The 18,437-nt window shown below is 41.7% G+C and overlaps 1 protein-coding gene across 8 annotated transcripts in view; it reads left to right on the top strand.

Annotated features, from left to right (window-relative positions):
- LOC126237173 (uncharacterized) overlaps positions 1-12,039 on the top strand; it is a 753,602-nt gene extending 741,563 nt beyond the window's left edge. For 5 of the 8 annotated variants that reach the window (XM_049947036.1, XM_049947037.1, XM_049947038.1 and 2 more), the window contains 2 exons: positions 5,513-5,674; positions 10,987-12,039. In XM_049947036.1, the coding sequence (XP_049802993.1) occupies positions 5,513-5,674; positions 10,987-11,056 (232 nt within the window). In that variant the 3' untranslated portion in view covers positions 11,057-12,039. The remainder of the gene's footprint in view (positions 1-5,512; positions 5,675-10,986) is intronic. The other 3 variants (XM_049947042.1, XM_049947040.1, XM_049947041.1) reach the window with 1 other exon arrangement.
- The last annotated feature ends 6,398 nt before the right edge of the window (positions 12,040-18,437 follow it).

Genomic DNA, 18,437 nt, shown 5'->3' with positions numbered 1-18,437 from the left:
GGTGTAGGTACGGGTGAATACCACTCACCGTATGAACCAATTTTTCCGGTTATCTTGCAGTTGGTTTTGACCCACCAGGGAGTTAGAAAGGGAACAGCGTTTACAAACTCGAAGAGTACTTCATTCATATGTTAGCCTCCGAGATAGTTACACGTCTATACTCCGAGACTTCTGATTTTACGAGTAAATGTATTGATGTGTCTGGTACTTCGACAGCAAAAGAACGGGAACCTGAATATGAAGCCGAATCGCTTTACAGTGAAGTTTCAAAAGTACGACTTCAATTGGCATTTGCGTACAGTGAACAGCTCCTTCTCCAAAACATATAAAACAAGGTGGAAGAGGCATGAACAACTAAAACCAACTGATCGGTGGACGTATGGTCGTTTCATAGAAACTCGAGAATGTAATCAGCAGGTGACGACGAGATACCTACAGCAAGGGGCTCTTGCTGCTGCTGGAGAATTCCCTGATTTAAATTTTCGAGCTTATGACTCGTGTGTCGTGCTCTTCAAACGGAGACATCGGATTCGCCAGGGAAAAACCGCCAGGTTTGTATCCGAGAGGGAAAGCGCTTTACTGCAGCAAATTTCAGAATGCAGACTCGAGCCCTCATACCAGAATACGACAAGAATTTTGTTACTAACAACGATCAGACAAGTATTACACATAAAAGTACCTGATTCATTTACATCAATAGCAATACTGTTCATGCAGACCATACGATACTAATTTGTGAATGTTTGTTCTAGGATACCAATACCAATCGACTTACGACCGAACTCTCGCCGACCGCGGAACAAAGAAGTTTGTTGTGCAGGGAAAGGATATGCATAGAACGACACATTTGTACACTGGAAAATTATTGGAAAATTACTACCAAAGGTTTTCGTTTGCTTGCAAGAGACCACAGGCTCATTTAGACCAAGGGTGCAAAAACCAGCTGATGAGTACGCACGCAGGTACAAAGCCCAGCAAACTCGCAACAGCACTGTACAGGGAATTTCTAATTGACGTCTAAGTACATGAGAGAAGGAAAATTTCTCCTTCTGCTCGATTCGTGGAGAGGGCAAACAAACCTGGTTTTGAAGGTGAAATTTTTCGAGATAGAGGGGGCCTGCCAAAGTGCAGTATTAAAGTAATTCTTCCAAAATTTACTCCTTTGGTCATCCCTGCGACGTTTATTTTTACAGGCGGATGAAAAACATCGTAAAGAGAGTACAAAATTGCTCGTACTTCATCGAGAACGACAGAGAGATAGCTTCAAGACAAGAATGCATGAAAATTGCAGTTGTTTGCACCAATGTTCGGTCCGAGAACCGTTTATAAACGTAAACCAAGTTTGTTTCCCAATAGAAACATCGAAAAAACCATGCTCGTGCAAAAACTCGGGATTCATTACGCGTGCTGTATGCCACAATAATTACTGTTTTACACGTTTCTACGATCATTATCATCCTGATTCGCGCAGTGCTCCATACGTGTCACAAATGTAGGCACAGTAACGTTAGTAAGAAAGACTACTGATTTGATTCATAATGGTCGTGCATTCTTTTTATTTCCAGAGTCCTTACAAAATGTTTTGTTTTCCTGTTTTTTCAGAATAAATATTACGCTAATAAATATTCATAATTTGGAACGTCATAATAAATCTATTGTTAGAGTTAAGTGGGAATTTAAAAAAATTAAAAAAGCACCATCAGCGAAATTCGATCCACAGACTTTGTGCTTCTGAAACCAAGCACTTAATCACTTCGCTACGGATTCATTATCTATTAGCTGACACACAGTAGTATATATCTGGATGCCTGAAACTTCCAGACTCGATTTTCTCGAAAACAGTTCAGAGTTGCGCCTTCCTCTTTACGTAAGCTGAAGTCCTAGCCATGCTCTACACACACTGGTTGTATGAATCAAATCGGTGAGGACAAGTACGTATGTCACCTTGTCAGAAGAAGCCCATATTCGTGGTTTTTATATTATATTTTACGTCCTATGAATGTATACTGTTTCTAAGCACCAGTACATTGAATGTCTCGAGAACAAACGGAACTGCTACGATTTGTTACAATAAAATGACAGAAAACGTCATATTGATGGTTAAAGAGTTCTCGTGTTTCGTTATTTGCGTTAGAAGTCGCATGTTTGAGAGTAATACGTTTTAAGGCAACGACCCAGTGAAGATTCAGGAGAACCTGTCATTATTATTATAACTTGTTATAGTTAAACGTCAGTTAATAATATTTCCGTGATTGAAGCCTTTAGAAGACCTTAACATTAAATACGAGGCCAGCAGAATCAAAGTCACAGGCACTCGGTTTACCTGGGGCTCCCAAAACTGGTTTTCGTAAACCGATCTCCCAATACCACTTTTGGGTAGTCATGTGGACACTTTAAAACCTATTCTGGAAATCTGCTTCTAGTCGCAGGTTTTCCATGTCCCCAATCGATTTTCGCTCCCATGTAAATGCAACCGATTTTGAAACGTACTTGGGTTGTCAAGTTACGTCTTGTTTTTCAGAATATTCGGTTAATATGTATTTATTATGCACTGAAGGAGAAGCAGAAATATGAGACTGAGCGTGAAGCTGCCTACCTGTAATATTTAAGTGAAGAGAAATAACGACTGTGTTGACTGAATCAGAAACTGGCTCAGCTGTTTCCCAGACGCCACATTTAACTGAACTATCAAATCCGCTTCTGACCTTAACGTGTAAACACGACAGCAAAAACGGTGTCCGAAATTCGGTTTTCGTCTTTTGGAAGAGGAGTTACAGTATAGTTGGTTGATGCACCACGTTACTGAACGGAGGCAGAGTTGGTAGAGGGTTCGCGCCATGATGAACACAATTTTTTTCCACCTTCGCGTTTTCTAAAAGGTTGTGGGAAATATCCTGTGAAATAAAGAGAAATAATGCCCTTTATATTTGACGTTATGTTAGCGTAAGTGCGCTCTCTGTCAGGAGAGAGTTTGTTCGATGTGATGAATTTTTATAAGCTTGCAATTTTAAACACGGCTGACAGCAGCAACCGTAAATAAATTTCAATTTATGAAATATACAGCCAACCGGTTGCGTAAGTTTACTATAAAACCTTGACCAGGTTTCGGTACCGCTAAGGATATCTTCTTCAGAAGGAAATGGCATAAATTGTATACATACATGATGAGCTAAGGAGCTCAAACCAAACAGTAGAAAATATAGGATAAATTCTCCACGAAAACACTAAAAATTGTTATATAGGTACGGTTTGTTAACCCTTCTAGACCCTGTGACATTAACTTTCGCTGTGTCTTAGCTGCAACAGAAATATTTTTTCCTAATGAGAACCTGAGCTACACATGTTTGAATGTTCAACCTTTTCATTAAGTGCAACAGCTGCCAACTGTTTGGCATCATTATGAAGATATCAGCAGGTCAGTGTGACAGTGCACAAACAGCTCGTGGCCTCCAGAATACATGGACGTGTTTGTTTCGCTACATTCCACTGTATAACTGAATATTGTTACTGTCATTTTGCATGCTAATTATTCAACGTTATTTTACTATTTATTACAGTAGCGAATATTTCGTAATTATTTTTCTAGTCCATAAAATGAAGCCAAGTGTGCAAAGTATCATAAATTTAGACAAAGTTGTCTGTGGAGTGCAGCGATCTGGTGCTAACTTTGATTACAACAACAGTCGAGATCGCAATAACATTTGGATTACCATTTTCGGCTCATGTTAAAGCTATCCTCAGGTTTTTTAGGCCGCCCGTAGTTGGTGCTGGCGGCTCCTTGGCTCTTCACGTGATACCGCGATCGTACCGCCAGCACTAGCCATAGGTGGACCAGAAAATCTGAGGATAGCTTTAACATGAGCCGAAAATTTTAATCCAAATGTTATCCGATCTCGACTGTTGTTGTAATCAAAGTGTACAAAGTACGTTTTGAAAACGGGTGCATATATTTGTATGAATCTTGCACGATTTTGTGGTCTTCAGTCCAGACACTGGTTTGATGCAGCTCTCCATGCTACTTTATGCTGTGCAAGCCTCTTCATCTCCGAATACCTACTGCAACCTACATCCTTCTGAATCTGCTTGGTGTATTCGTCTCTTCGTTTCCCTCTACGATTTTTATCTTCCACGCTGCCCTCCAATGCTAAATTTGTGATCCCTTGATGCCTCAGAACATGTCCTACCAACCGGTCCCTTCTTCTTGTCAAGTTGTGCCACAAACTCCTCTTCTCCCCAATTCTATTCAATACCTTCTCATTAGTTATGTGATCTACCCATCTAATCTTCAGCATTCTTCTGTAGCACCACATTTCGAAAGCTTCTATTCTCTTCTTGTCCAAACTGGTTATCCTCCATGTTTCACTTCCATACATGGCTACACTCCATACAAATACTTTCAGAAACGACTTCCTGACACTTAAATCTATACTCGATGTTAACGAATTTCTCTTGTTCAGTAAGGCTTTCCTTGCCATAGCCAGTCTACATTCTATATCCTCTCTACTTCGACGAGCATCAGTTATTTTTCTCTCCAAACAGCAAAAGACATTTACTACTTTAAGTATCTTACTTCCTAATCTCATTCCGTCAGCTTCACTTGGTTTATTTGACTACATTCCATTATTCTCGATTCGGTTTTGTTGATGTTCATCTTGTATCCACCTTTCAAGGCATTGTCCATTCCGTTCAGATTTCTTCGGAATCTTTTACTGTCTCTGACAGAATTACAATGTCAGTGGCACGCCTCAAAGCTTTTATTTCTTCTCCACGGACTTTAATTCCTACTCCAAATCTTCTTTTGTTTTCTTTACTGCTTGCTCAATATACAGATTGAATAAAATGGAGGATACGCTACAACTCTGTCTCACTCCTTTCTCAACCACTACTTCCAGTTTACCCTCTTGACTCTTATAATTACCATCTGGTTACTGTACAAAATGTAAAAAGCCTTTAGCTCCCTGCATTTTTCACCTGCCACCATGGGAATTTTAAAGAGAATTCCAGTCAACATTGTAAAAAGCTTGAATCTTGCATCTAAAATCATTAGAAAATCAACTAAAAGCATTACCACGTAAAAGAAATTTTCCGTCCTCCAGAAAAAGTTCGGGTCTGATTGGGCAGATTGAGTGGACATGTATCTTTCATTTTTCTCTTTTTATACGTTCACAGATATAAGTTTTTATTTATGTAACTCACAGACGGAACAGCATGACTAGTATATGTTCAAGAAGGGGAATGTGCGTTTTAATAGAGCTAAAGTAGGAATTCTACGCGCGTCCGTTTTTGTGAACAAATGGTGTTGTTTACGAGACAAATAAAGCCGATAACTGCCGCTGGAGAGCGCTGAAAGTGCAATAGCACCTTAACCTGATCGTGGCGTGTGCTGACGGCGTTGTGTCACCTGACGTTGGATATCCCATCTGCGTACACGTCGACGTTAGCTGCCTCGACCCGCGTGCCGACGACTTTACTGCTTGCTGAAGCGCACGCTGTGAAGCGCCGTGTGTTGCAGGAAGTCGCAGCTGGACGGCGCAGACGGCGCGCACGCCGCCCCGGTGGACGTGCTGGTGACGCTGCGCACCAGCCCGGGCGACGCCGTGTTCGAGGCGACGGTGCGCCGCCGCCCGCACGAGGGGGACATGGCGCTCGCCGGCGTCGTCAGCCGCCTCAACCAGTGAGTCGTCTCTCTCCCTACTTGGCGCCTCTGACGATTTCTAACGGTACCGCTTGCCCGTTCCTACGGCCGGTTTTACACCATCAAATTTCTTTGTCTAATAGCTTTTCAAATATCTTTGTCAAAGAAATTTGATGGTATAATAGGGAACTTTCGCAAATCTCGTCAAATATTTGATCAAATCTAGGACCCCGCTGTAGATTTGATCAAAGAAGTCGCTTGTCTTCTGTTCACTGCAATGTGACATGTTACAACGTGGAGTGCTGGCATCGCTGCAGCGTTCTGTCATCTGTAGTGTTTTTATAAACATTGCCAGTAAATACAATTGGTGTGTACTGTTAGATAAAGATGTATGAAGCTGATGAGGCGCTTTACAACGCGAGGCACCCTGAATACAAAAATAGATTAAGAAGATTGAAGACCTGACCTAACCTAACTCTCTCATGCAGCAAGGAATCGGAGTGAGCCTGTCTTTTCAGATATAGCAGTTCTTAAGTGAGTATTGTACTTTGTAATATGAAGGATCACTTCGCTGAGCACATAAAGAAATGTATGCTCATCCATTCTTAAGTAACTGATGTAAGACTTGACGTCCTTCACTAGAAGCTCATGTAACAGGTTTTGTCGAATGCTGTTATCATGTCGTTGTAAAACCCACGGCTTCACCCAGGTACGTTTCCTTCTTTTTCCCCTACTTCTCTTCCGCATGTGCCCACTGTGCAACTGCTGCGGTTAATAACAAGTTGCTGTTGTCAGCCATCTTGAACTTCGACGAAAACTATGATGACAGTGTAATACCCCCATTCAGTGTCACGTTAAAGATCTTTGTCACATGTATATGACGATTATTTGATCACATCCTTGATCAAATCTTTGACAAAGAAATTTGATAGTGCGTTTAAAATTAGTTGCGTCTTTTGTCACTTGGATCGCCGCAGGGGACATGACGCCGTTGCCTAGATAACACCAATGGCGAGTCGGCTTTCCCTACCACGCCGCCAGCAGTTCGGTTGGTAAAGCGCCACTGTTGCCACGCCGTGGATAAACAGTGCCACGTGTCGCGCATTAGAGGCACCTCCGTCCATTAGCTCTCATTGTGAAGATATATTTTCCGGCGTTGAAGTGTTCTACAGTCACCATGTATTGGGAACGAGTGTTGCGTGTTGGCACTGCACGAATAAAAACAGTGCAGCACAAGTGAGCACGAGATTCGCAGTGGAAGTGGTCGCCTAAGAACACTTTCACCGGCTTTGAAGATAATGTTCTGTTGCAAAATATTCCTCCGAATTGGACAGTAGTAAATCACAGTGCGCATTACTTCTCTGTTGTGATGGATAAAAATCCTATATTGCGGTGAAGGAAAGCGGCTGTTTTTCTCTGGGTAGAAAGAAATGTTCGAGTCGATAATGCAGAACTTAATTTGTGTAAGGTGAAGTTAAGAGGAGGTTACTACCTTTGGCCCGAAAAAAGCATGTGCCTTGAATTTTTTCTCGGGATGTATTATAGATAACAATGCCAAATTTGGTCAAACTTTTTAATGATATTTCCTCTACAAACTGGAATTTTTTTGACTGGAAATGTCGGAGAGCTAAGGCGGAACGAAACAAAATTTCGATGTAGACCTCCACGCGCGGTGTGTCACAGGTCAGCCAGCTCGTCTGAAATCAAAATTGAATTGACGTTAGCGAAGTATACAAGATTCTTTAGGAGCTGTACCTCGCTTTAGTTATTTGGACCATAGTAAACAAAATGGCGGCCATTTGAAAAAAGACAGGGTTTTCTTCATTGATTTTTCGACTTCGTCGACCAAGTAAAAATATTTGTAGTTGATGGATCGGAGTAAAAGTGGTACAACTCCTAGACAATTTAATTAGCTTCGTCGGAAGCAAAGAATCATGCTAATCGGTTCCGTAAATTTGAAGTTACCATACCGCGCGATAAAAAAAGGTCATTTCAAGTAAAAACGCGTTTGAAGTTTTGACTGCATATAAATGCAATATCATGCAACTTACGTTCAATCTGCTATTCCGGGTCCATAAACTAGTCCTTCCTCTTCCTCAGAGACGATCTGCGCCATCTTGCGCTGATCCAGAGCCGCTCGTACGGGCGGTGACAAGTTGTTTTCGGCCGCTTGAATCCAGTGGTCGTCCGAATCGTTGGCGAACTGCGTCGAATAGAGTCCCAGGGTGACGTCCATCGTTGTCATGGTCTTCAGAATTGCCGAATACCCTTCGTTGAAGCTGCTCACTGCCAGGAAAGTCGCAGTCTCCACAGTCTTCGCACCAGACTGCAAATGCTTGGGGGCTAACTTCCAAACAGAAGCGTTCAAACATTCATATGAATTTTGTTTCCTCCAAAGCACTGGTGCAATAACTCGTCCTCCGAAACGGCCTCGTAGATCGGATAAATCACTTTTTGAACTTCTTTGAAGAGCAGCTGGTAGTGTTGATATTCGTCCAGATGTCCGATAGCCTCTGCAATGCGCCACTTGTACCAATTATTTTCCCCAGCCGGACAATTTTGGTGTTGTGGGTGGTCATCCGTCGAAAACTTGTGGAAATACGTTGCCCAAATTGCCTTCTTTATCTGTTCCACCGAATTGAAGGGTTGGGTTGTTTGGGGGAAGAGACCAAACAGCGAGGTCATCGGTCTCATCGGATTAGGGAAGGACGGGGAAGGAAGTCGGCCGTGCCCTTTCAAAGGAATGCCATCCCGGCATTTGCCTGGAGCGATTTAGGGAAATCACGGAAAACCTAAATCAGGATGGCCGGGCGCGGGATTGAACCGTCGTCCTCCCGAATGCGAGTCCAGTTTGCTAACCACTGCGCCACCTCGCTCGGTCCACCGAATTGGAATGCCGTCGGATTGCCAAGCCGTAGTACGTCGTAAGATCCTTGATCACTCTATAAGTTTTAGTCATGGGTAAACACATAGAATAATTTATCGCGGCTACAAAGTCGAAATCCCCGAAAAAAAATTGGTGCGTAAAAAACGCCAATTTCAGGCAGGTGCATTTTTTTTGTTCAACCGCGAATAAGAAACATTTCCGTTCCGTATTCGGAAAAAACCGTTGCAGGAGTGGATTCTAAACACTTTTATGGATCCAAAAATGCAATTTTAAAAAAATCGATTTTTTGAACCAAAAGATAGTAAACCTCCCCTTAATGGAACTTGTAGTACCGTACACACTAAAACTTCCACGCTACCAGATATTCGAAATGGCTAAAACTAAAGAGCGTAGTTTAATCAGGCTTTCTCCTTTTAATGTTCATTTAAATGTGACTGAGAAAGTCACTAGGTGAAAAGCAATGTGCCAAAAAACAACAAGAAATTTACATTCAGTGATGCTGAAATCCTGACAAAAGAAGTCATTGCAAGTGTTACACCACAGGACTGGTCTCAAGTTGTCAGCCATACCAAGAATGTAGTTGAAGAGACATGTATTCATGGACTGTGTGGAGTTTTGAGTAACACGTAACGTATCTTATTGCTGTGTAATCATCTGCTCCTTTAGGCTAAACATAGCCGATTTTACAGGTATACTTCTCACTAACATTCTAATGCTGTCAACAATTGTGGCAGAATCATAAAACAGCATGTTATTAAACTCGCAAATGGGGGCGAGCCCGCATCTCGTGGTCGTGCGGTAGCGTTCTCGCTTCCCACGCCCGGGTTCCCGGGTTCGATTCCCGGCGGGGTCAGGGATTTTCTCTGCCTCGTGATGGCTGGGTGTTGTGTGCTGTCCTTAGGTTAGTTAGGTTTAAGTAGTACTAAGTTCTAGGGGACTGATGACCATAGCTGTTAAGTCCCATAGTGCTCAGAGCCATTTGAACCATTTGCACAAATGGGGGCGAGACATATCAATAGTTATTCTCATTATGAAAATAAATGTGCAGATTCTTAACTCATATTGATGGAAACCCACAGCAATTCTCGTTTTACAGGCTATTGACGGTCCATAAGAATTACACTGTTTCATTTTAAAAAAACCTGTAGTTGCTTGAATACTGTGGTAGATGTGAAAGTTTCGCTTATCAATCATATGGCAAAATGCTCTTCTCTTTGCGTGTTATTATTTGCCAAAATCTTGATTCGATATCCCGGTCTGTTTATGAGATACTTTTTCACTGGCGGCTGCGTTCGTGACAGAGCCCTTTACGTACATTCTATTTTCTCGACAGAGTAGACACATAGCGATATCCTTCGACGTTTAGAGAATAATTTAATACGTTATCTAAATTTAATGATCAGCAACATATAACCTGACACACACCAAACGCAAGTTCTCAGTAGCCCCTATTTTTCACTGCAAACTTCAAGAATTTCTTATAGAAGTTTAGCTAATACTGAAATATCACAATAACTATGACTATTAACGAAATAATAGGTAATTTATCATGAAGCTGACGAATGAAGCTGTAAGATGTGCGAGACTTGAAGTTTATTACTTTCCAGTTTCTTTAAAATCGTTTGAGAAAGATTGCAGACCGGCCAGCTTGCACAGCTGACACGTTCAACACAGATTGGCAACTACACTTCCTTGCTCTCGCTCCGTACTGAACTGTCAAAAGTCGCAACTAATTTTAAACGCACTATCGAGAGAACGATGCCATTTATATGTTGCCAGGTAGCAGTCTAAGCGTCTCGGTATAGTTTTATATGGGCAGCTAATTAAGCCTACGATCTTACAGTGTGCATCTCGCATTACTGGTGAGGGAAGTATCGCAGCTCCAACAGATAAAATTAAAAAAAAAATGTTTTGATTGAGGTTGCTTATAATCATATTTTCGCTTCTTGAGTAAGTGCAGACAGAAAACTATTTACCATGAAGATACCCAACACTATAGGATGATAGGAAATTTGAGGACGTTCGGCTCTTCACTTATGTAATATAATGGCACACTTAAACTCGTTCTTACGATATTATATGGCTACCAGTTTCGGTGCTTCAGTACGTCATCTTTAGGCCATAACTGAAACTAAGGGGGTTAACTAATCGTCTACACGATTCTTCAGTGGCCGACATCCAAGAACTGGTTTTCGTAGACTACCTGTAACAACAATGTTGTGTCTCCAACCATCAACTGCGAGAGTTGTCTATATACATAATTAAGTTTGCACAGAGCGCTTAGTGCGCAAGTCCTACTCGACCCTCTTCAATTTTTATCTGTTGCAGTTTACACAAACGTTGGTGGTATTAGGACATAATTATAGTGCTATTTCACAGTACTGTTACATTTTATAGTTTAAACGATTAAATCACTGGATGCTTTACGTGGACCGGTATTTGGAACGTCCTTTTCTGTTGACAGGTACGGCAAGCAGAGCGCCTGCATGACGAACTTCCGGCTGAGACTATACTGCTACTGCCGGACGTCGTGAGTGTGCCGAGGAGAATGTTTTCAACTCTTTGCACACCTGAGTTATGGCCCCGTCTATCCACAACTGAAGTCGGAGCTACGATGAGGAGTGACCAAACTGATATTTCAAATCCGCAAGCTACTAGCGACACCAGTTAATTACAGACTGTACAAATGATTACTCAACAGCAGTTCGCTAAAACTATGTTGTGGAGTGCTGTGTAGGCCATATAATGGACCATTTCTTACACTGCGGTGTAAAAGTGAGTATAGAACTTCTGAAAAGTTTCGTTGTAATTCTACCTCGAAATGTGAAGTACAAAAGCGCTCCTGTATGGACAGAATCTCTTTTGGTGTACTATGAACAGACTTTTTCAGGAGCATCATGAGACGCACAGTAGGGTTGCTTGCAGCTACTTATCATTTACTTTCACAGTGCCATACAGTTTATTCCAAACCAAATACGTTTTTCTTATTTAGAACATATGGGTGGACTTTCCTACCACAAGTAAGAGAGAGCTGGTTTCTCTAAAATTGTGTTGGACTATTCAGTGTTTATATGTCTTGATGTTAAACTATTTCAGTGTGTGTGTGTGTGCGTGTGTGTGTGTGTGTGTGTGTTATGAGACTTAGCAGAAACATTCCTGCAATTCGTCTGAATATCGTGTAAAATACGATAATGTAAAATAATACGACGAAAAATGTATATGCGTTTTATTTATTTGTGCAGTGGCTCACCCCCAAAAAACTTAACCATAATATACTACGAAATATAATTGCTGTACCTCCATTGCGTCTTTTGACGTGAGAGATGCTTACCAAATTCACTACTTTTATGTGTATGCTTAATATGGCGAGTTCAACAGAACTGTTAATGTTGTTGTGACTACTACATTTTACACTTCATGCCACTTCATTGTCCAACATCCAAAGCACCTTAATGCTCTCGTAATTACCCTTACACGGATGAAACTGATAAACAGACTAAACAAGTAAAAGCTGCATGGCCGCAAAAAGTTTCCTTTATTTCTCTTTCTCTTATTTCACGAACGTCAGTAAAATGTGAAAACACCGCTGTACAAATTGCTTGCAAAATACACTCATGCGTATCAGTAAAGTGATTTAAATGATTTGTTAATCCGAATTTGGGAAGCAAATTAATGTAATGGGCTTTGTTATGTGCTCAGTGGGAAGATGTTTAGGTGACGATTGTTTATTGCATTATCTAGCTTAAGACACTAATCTACAATAATTCATTTATTAATTGTGGGCAATGAACTTAGATCTGACATTTCCTATCAACAAAAATAAATAGATATAGCTGCGCCAGGAGAAGAAAAATAATTACAATACAGTAATAGCTTTTATGCCCACGACATACAAACTGTTGGGACTAATTCTACTGAGAGTTCCTTAATTACTTAATATGAAGTGAATGAATCAAATCAGTTACATTCTTTCTATCACACACTCGGATTATAAAAAAAGGAAAAAAAACACAGTCTGCCAATAATATTAACGATGATGTAAGGATCGCTTCATGAGCGTTAGTTATTGTTTTGAGACAAATGAAACTTTTGCATGAAGGCTTTACCATAGTGCTTTAGAGCAGGTGCTCTTTGGCTAGCATACTGTGACTAACTCTTTAGTTTTCACATTATGTCAGTGAGAAGACGAGCAGTGGATGTTGTGTGTATATATAACGTGACCTGCTCACAGACATACAGCAGGTCTATCCCACGTCTCCTAGATGGCCCTGAGGTGGCTGGCCTAGGGTTCAATTGACTGGCGAGATATTTCCTTTCCTGTGACCACGGGCTCCCACAAAGACACATAATCTCATGATACACAGCGATATCGTCGGCAGTAAATGGTGCCCTGACAATATTGCGACACATGACGCCGTTATAAGTCTCCAGAGTATACCAGAAAATAGCCTGCCCGGCTAGCCGCGCTGTCTAACGCGCTGCTTCGTGAGAAGGAAGGCGTGCCAGTCTCCGGCACGAATCCGCCCGGCGGATTAGTGTCGAGGTCGAGTGTGCCGGCCAGCCTGTAGATGGTTTTTAAGGCGGTTTTCCATCTGCGTCAGCGAATGCGGGCCGGTTCCCCTTTTTCCACCTCAGTTGCACTATCAGCGAGTGCCGCGCAAAACTGTCTCCACGTACGTGCACACCAGAATTACTCTACCACGCAAAAACATTGGGGTTACACTCGTGTGCTATGAGATGCTGCCTGGGGGGGGGGGGGGGTGTCACTGGGGGCCGAACTGCACAATAACCCTGGGTTCAGTGTGGGGCGGCGGAGTGGTGGGTGGACTGCTGTGGCCTGTGGTGAGGTTGTGAAGCACTGAGGGCTACGGTGGGGCGAAGCCTCTCTGTCGTTTCTAGATCCCCAGTTCAATACACAATAAAATACCAGAAAATAGAGCATGGACTGATGTCAGTATAAACGGAATATCGATATAGGATGAAATGCCTTCACATGAAAACGAAGGGTACACAGCAGCCTCCCTACTGTGGAGCACCCCGTCCAGCCGTAGTTGCGACATATATACCAGAGCCCTCTGAACGCCAGTAATGTGTGGTGGGGTATTCGGCATGACTACTGTCCTTTGGCGTAGAGTATTCTGTGCATGTTTAATTTAATGTAAGTGTGTGGTGTGAGTTCGCCACTCGAGGAACGTGATTTCTTTGTTTTACAGGTACTATTTCACCACTCCTGTTGTAACTATTATGCTTCATTCAGTGAATTAAAAAAGGCTGGTTTGTTTTCGACGGTAAAGTGTCGTGCAATGTTGTCGTTCATGAGCAATCAGTGCTGTGTCTTCTGTAGTAAACTTCCCCGTTCTGGTCCTAAACGAGCAGTTGGAAACGACCGACCGCCGTGTCATCCTCTGCCAATGGCGTCATTGGACGGGATATGGAGGGGCATGTAGTCAGCACTCTGCTCTCCCGGTCGTCGAAGGGTTTCCTGACCTTGGAACCGCTAATAATTGGTCAACTGCACCAACCACCACCTCTCCCATCAAGGATAAATCTCTCATAGTATCAGGAATCGAATCCAGATTCCTCATACGATAGTCAGTTGCACTGACTGCTCGGCTGCGGAGGCAGATTGTGTTTGCTGTAGGATGACCAAATAAAGAAATGATTCAGAGAGCCTGGTGGTTGGTGGAGACAGCGAGGAGGCCGATTTGAATGATTAACGTAAAAAGTATCATTAGTACAGTGATTAGTATGCACTAGTTGCTGAAAATGTGCGATTTATTGCTGGAGGTTCCGATGTACTTTTATGTTTGAACAGACATGGCTTGTGGCTGTAAAACTGAGCAATGCTTACTGATCAGAACTATGGTGCTTTCTAAGGAGCCTACAGACTGGATTTCCTTTCGTTTTCACAATTAACTATTAAACAATACCATGAGCTAAGTCCACCATAACATTAGTGGAACATTTAGCTGTCATTGTTACTTGAGCACAACAAACTATCCTAAAAGTGAAGTGTTTTGGAGAAATCTGTAGTGTAGTGTATCACGTAAACACGAGTGTAGTTATGAAAAGCGCTAAATAGATGTTACCTTCCTAAACAATTAAACTGAAGTGACAAAAGTCAAGGTATATCGCCGAATATCGTGTCGGACCTCCTTTTCCCCGACGTAGTGAAGCAGCTCGACGTGGTATGGACTCAACAAGTCGCTGCGAGTCCCCTGCAGAAATATTGAGTCATGCGTCTTCTCTAGACGTCCATAACTGCGAAAATGTTGCCGGTGCAGGGTTTTGTGCACGAACTGACGTGTCACTTATGTCCCGTTCATGTAAAGCGATCTGGGTGGCCAAGTCATTTCCTCGAATTGTTCAGAATGTTCTTCAAATCAGTTGTGAACAATTGCAGCCTGGTAACATGTTTGGCAACATGAATGGCTGCAAATGGTCTCCAAGTAGTACCCGAATATAACCATTTCCAATCAATGATCGACTGAGTTGGACCAGAGGCTACAGTCCATTCCATGTAAACACAGCCCACACCATTATGGAGCCACCACCAGTTTGCACAGTGCCTTGTTGACAACTTGGGTCAATGGCTTCGTATGGTTTGCGCCACATTCGAACTTTACTATCAGCTCCTACCACCTGTAACCGGGACTCATATGACCAGGCCACGGTCTCCCAGTCGTGTAGGGTCCAATTGATAAGGTCACAAGCCAGGAGATAATTTGTAGGCGATATCGTGCTGTTAACAATGGCACTCGCATAGGTCGTCCACTGTCAAAGCCCATTAACGCCAGAGTTCGCCGCAATGTCCTAACGAATACGTTCGTCGTGCGTCTCACATTGATTTCTGTGGTTATCTCATGCAGTGTTTCTTGTCTGTTAGCACTGACAACTCTACGCAAGCGCCGCTACGTTAAGTGAATGCCGTCGGCGATTGCGTGATCTGTGCTTCTTTTTCTTGATACCTGTGGATTATCATTATTCGTGGGAACTGTCCTAATTCAACAATATCTGTCTTTGACGGTACTGATGAGAAAAATGTGCTAGATTGAGAAAAATAGGTCTCCAGTTTTAATGTAACACTTCGACTCTATGTTAATAATTTTGTACATAGTTTCCAGGTAAATAATTAAAAAAGCTGTAGGGAGGCAGTACATAGTTTGTAATCATTTCTCAGTCTTTATTGTCTGAAAGGTTTATTTTAACATCAGCCGAAAATTTGTGTATTCGTATTGCAAGTAGCCAAGTTGCAGAACACTGTTAAATATATCACTGAACTTGTTCTGCAAGATGTCCAACAGTTTACACCACTCGAAAGCAATTGGCACAGAGTACAGTGGAGCACATTGTAAATACTGTTTGCACTGAATGCACTTAAGACAATCATCTACGTGGTCAAACATGCCACCTGTTCTGTAGTTATAAATTATAGCTTCCATTTAGGTAATATCACGTTCTTAAGCCAAGGAAGACATGAAAGTTTCTCAAAGATGCAGATCAGAACACTTTATAAAATCGATAAAATGGTAACAGATATCTCTGTTCACTCCTGGGCCTTAGATTTGACACGGAAAGTTGTTATACATCGTCATTAAAAATTAGAACACTTCTACATTAAACTGTGTGTTCCAACTGTCTTATTGCTGTTCACAATGACACTGCTATTTACTTGGCAGTTTTCTCGCACACAGAAGCCATGATTTGTTGTAAGGTAATCATACATTATGTTAAAAACCAGAGCGAAATCATACATTATGCTAAAAATCAGAGAGAAGTATTGTCTTGTATCCAGCTCCATAACATGACAGTAAGTTACACAGAGTTGCTGCAATGTCCAAATTTTTTTTTCGTCAGCCAATTCCACTTTACATGGTACGGCAATGGATTTTTTATTTACTCGAAATGCTTTTCAGCGCTTGCTTACCAATTTTTTCCATATATTTCTCATGGTGTGACACTGCCATTCCCATGTAGCAGAAATGGTGCTTTCGCCTTGATGCTGTGTCTTGCAGAGATGAATTTGCAGAATTTACCACATAGGGAATTGTTGAACGCACCACACTTCCCTTCTTTAACATTACAGGCTGTCCTTTCACTAATTGTTCTTGGCTATCCACTAGTACTCAACTGCCTCCTGTAGCAGCACCCTAATACATGTACGAAGGTAATCCCAAAAGTAAGGTCTCCTATTTTTTTATAAGTACATAGACCTGTTTATTTCTACAATGGTTTACATCAGTTTACAACTTGAACATTAAGCTATTTTTCGACATAATCACTATTTCTGTCGATGCATTTGTGTAGATGCTGTGGCAGTTTTTGTATGCCCATGTCATACCAGCTCGCCGCCATGCTGTTCAGAAAGTTATGAATCTCTTCTTTCACTTCGTCGTCGGAGCTGAATCGCTGGTACCACAATTAACGCTGACAGGTACTGTGAGACTCTGAAATAACTCAAACGGGCAATTCAGAACCGGAGAAGAGGAATGTTGAGCAAGGGCGTACACATTCTCCACGACAACGCTCGTGAATTATCAAGAGACATGAATAATTGTGAAATAAATATAAAAACAGCCGAATCTCCCTGATTCAGTGATACAAGTTACCACTTATGGATATAACTGCAGCTTACTCCTCTGAAAGCACCTTCAACCAACTCCCTCTCCCAGAAAATGAGATCCGCCCCGATATTTATCGCTTCTACCAACTTTAACTTTTCCCCACCTATGCCGGTCCACATCAGGGCTCCTCACTCCACCTCCAACTCTACTCATGCCTATCCCATTCCTGTTTCAACCACTACCTTAGCCATTCATCACACTACTCGCCACCCTCTGTCTTTCCCACCATCTGTGTTGTCCCAATATCCACCTCATCTCCTATCTATCATCAGTTTGCCTACCTCTCAGACACCTATCTCTTTACACAACCCCTCAACCTCTTGGACCATATTTCCCTCCCACAGTACTTCACACCCAGTGGAGGTCCTTCAGATTTTAGGTGAAAGTGAATTGTTCATGTTTCTTATCAGAATAATTTCACCATTCAGTGATGTGTTTTTAAAATGAATATATTTTCGTTTTTTAGTGTCCGTCTTTAATTTTTAATTTAAAATAGAAAAACAGTCCTAATGTCTGTTTCTCATTCTCAGTAAGCATGTTTTTAACTAGCTTCGCTGAAGAGCTGAATATGTAGCGGTGACAGCCCACGTCCTGTCCATATGGGACTTGGGGGGTATGGAATAACAATAAAGGGAAAAAGAAGGTAAAACTGAAAGGACGAGAACGTAAACACATATTTCATACAAGAGAAGAATATATTTCTATTGTTATCCGTTCTTATTAAGATAGGCACTTTCCCTGAGACTTAACAGCTGTGTACGAAGTCTTGTTCAAAAAGCGAGGGTGTTAGAGATTCTTGCTGTTTTGTGGCTCAGTGGTAGCAACAATTGCTAAACTGGTTTCTCGTGTGTTGGGAAACAGTTTTATTGCTTTCGATGTTTTATTATCACGACTGTGTGGTTTCCTCTTCAGCTACAGTTGCGGTGGCTTGTTTGATACGTTAAATAACATACGTACTGCAGTCCATGTAAGTTTCCTACGTTCCACATTCAATGACTAGGCTGGAAATGTAGCGAACAAAATTTCATGTTGTTGAGTAGATATAGCATTCAACACCCTGCTGCATAATGTCAGGTCTTCTAATGTTCTCTAGATATTTTTTTGTTTTTAAAAGAAAAAAACACACATTTCTAAATATCTGTAGTTACAAGACGGCAGTAAATAAATTATTGTTCTGTATACACCGTCGTAAATCTCCTAGTCGCCTTAGGAGCCTAATTGAGACAAATGTGGCGTCACGTTTTACTTATTGTCTATTTTAATGGCACTACATACACTCGCTATTTAAAAT

Source organism: Schistocerca nitens, chromosome 2, assembly GCF_023898315.1.
Source record: "Schistocerca nitens isolate TAMUIC-IGC-003100 chromosome 2, iqSchNite1.1, whole genome shotgun sequence".
In the NCBI taxonomy this organism is placed as follows: Eukaryota; Metazoa; Arthropoda; class Insecta; order Orthoptera; family Acrididae; genus Schistocerca; species Schistocerca nitens.
The sequence above is the reverse complement of the archived record's forward strand: the minus strand, read 5'-3'. Positions and strand labels throughout refer to the sequence as shown.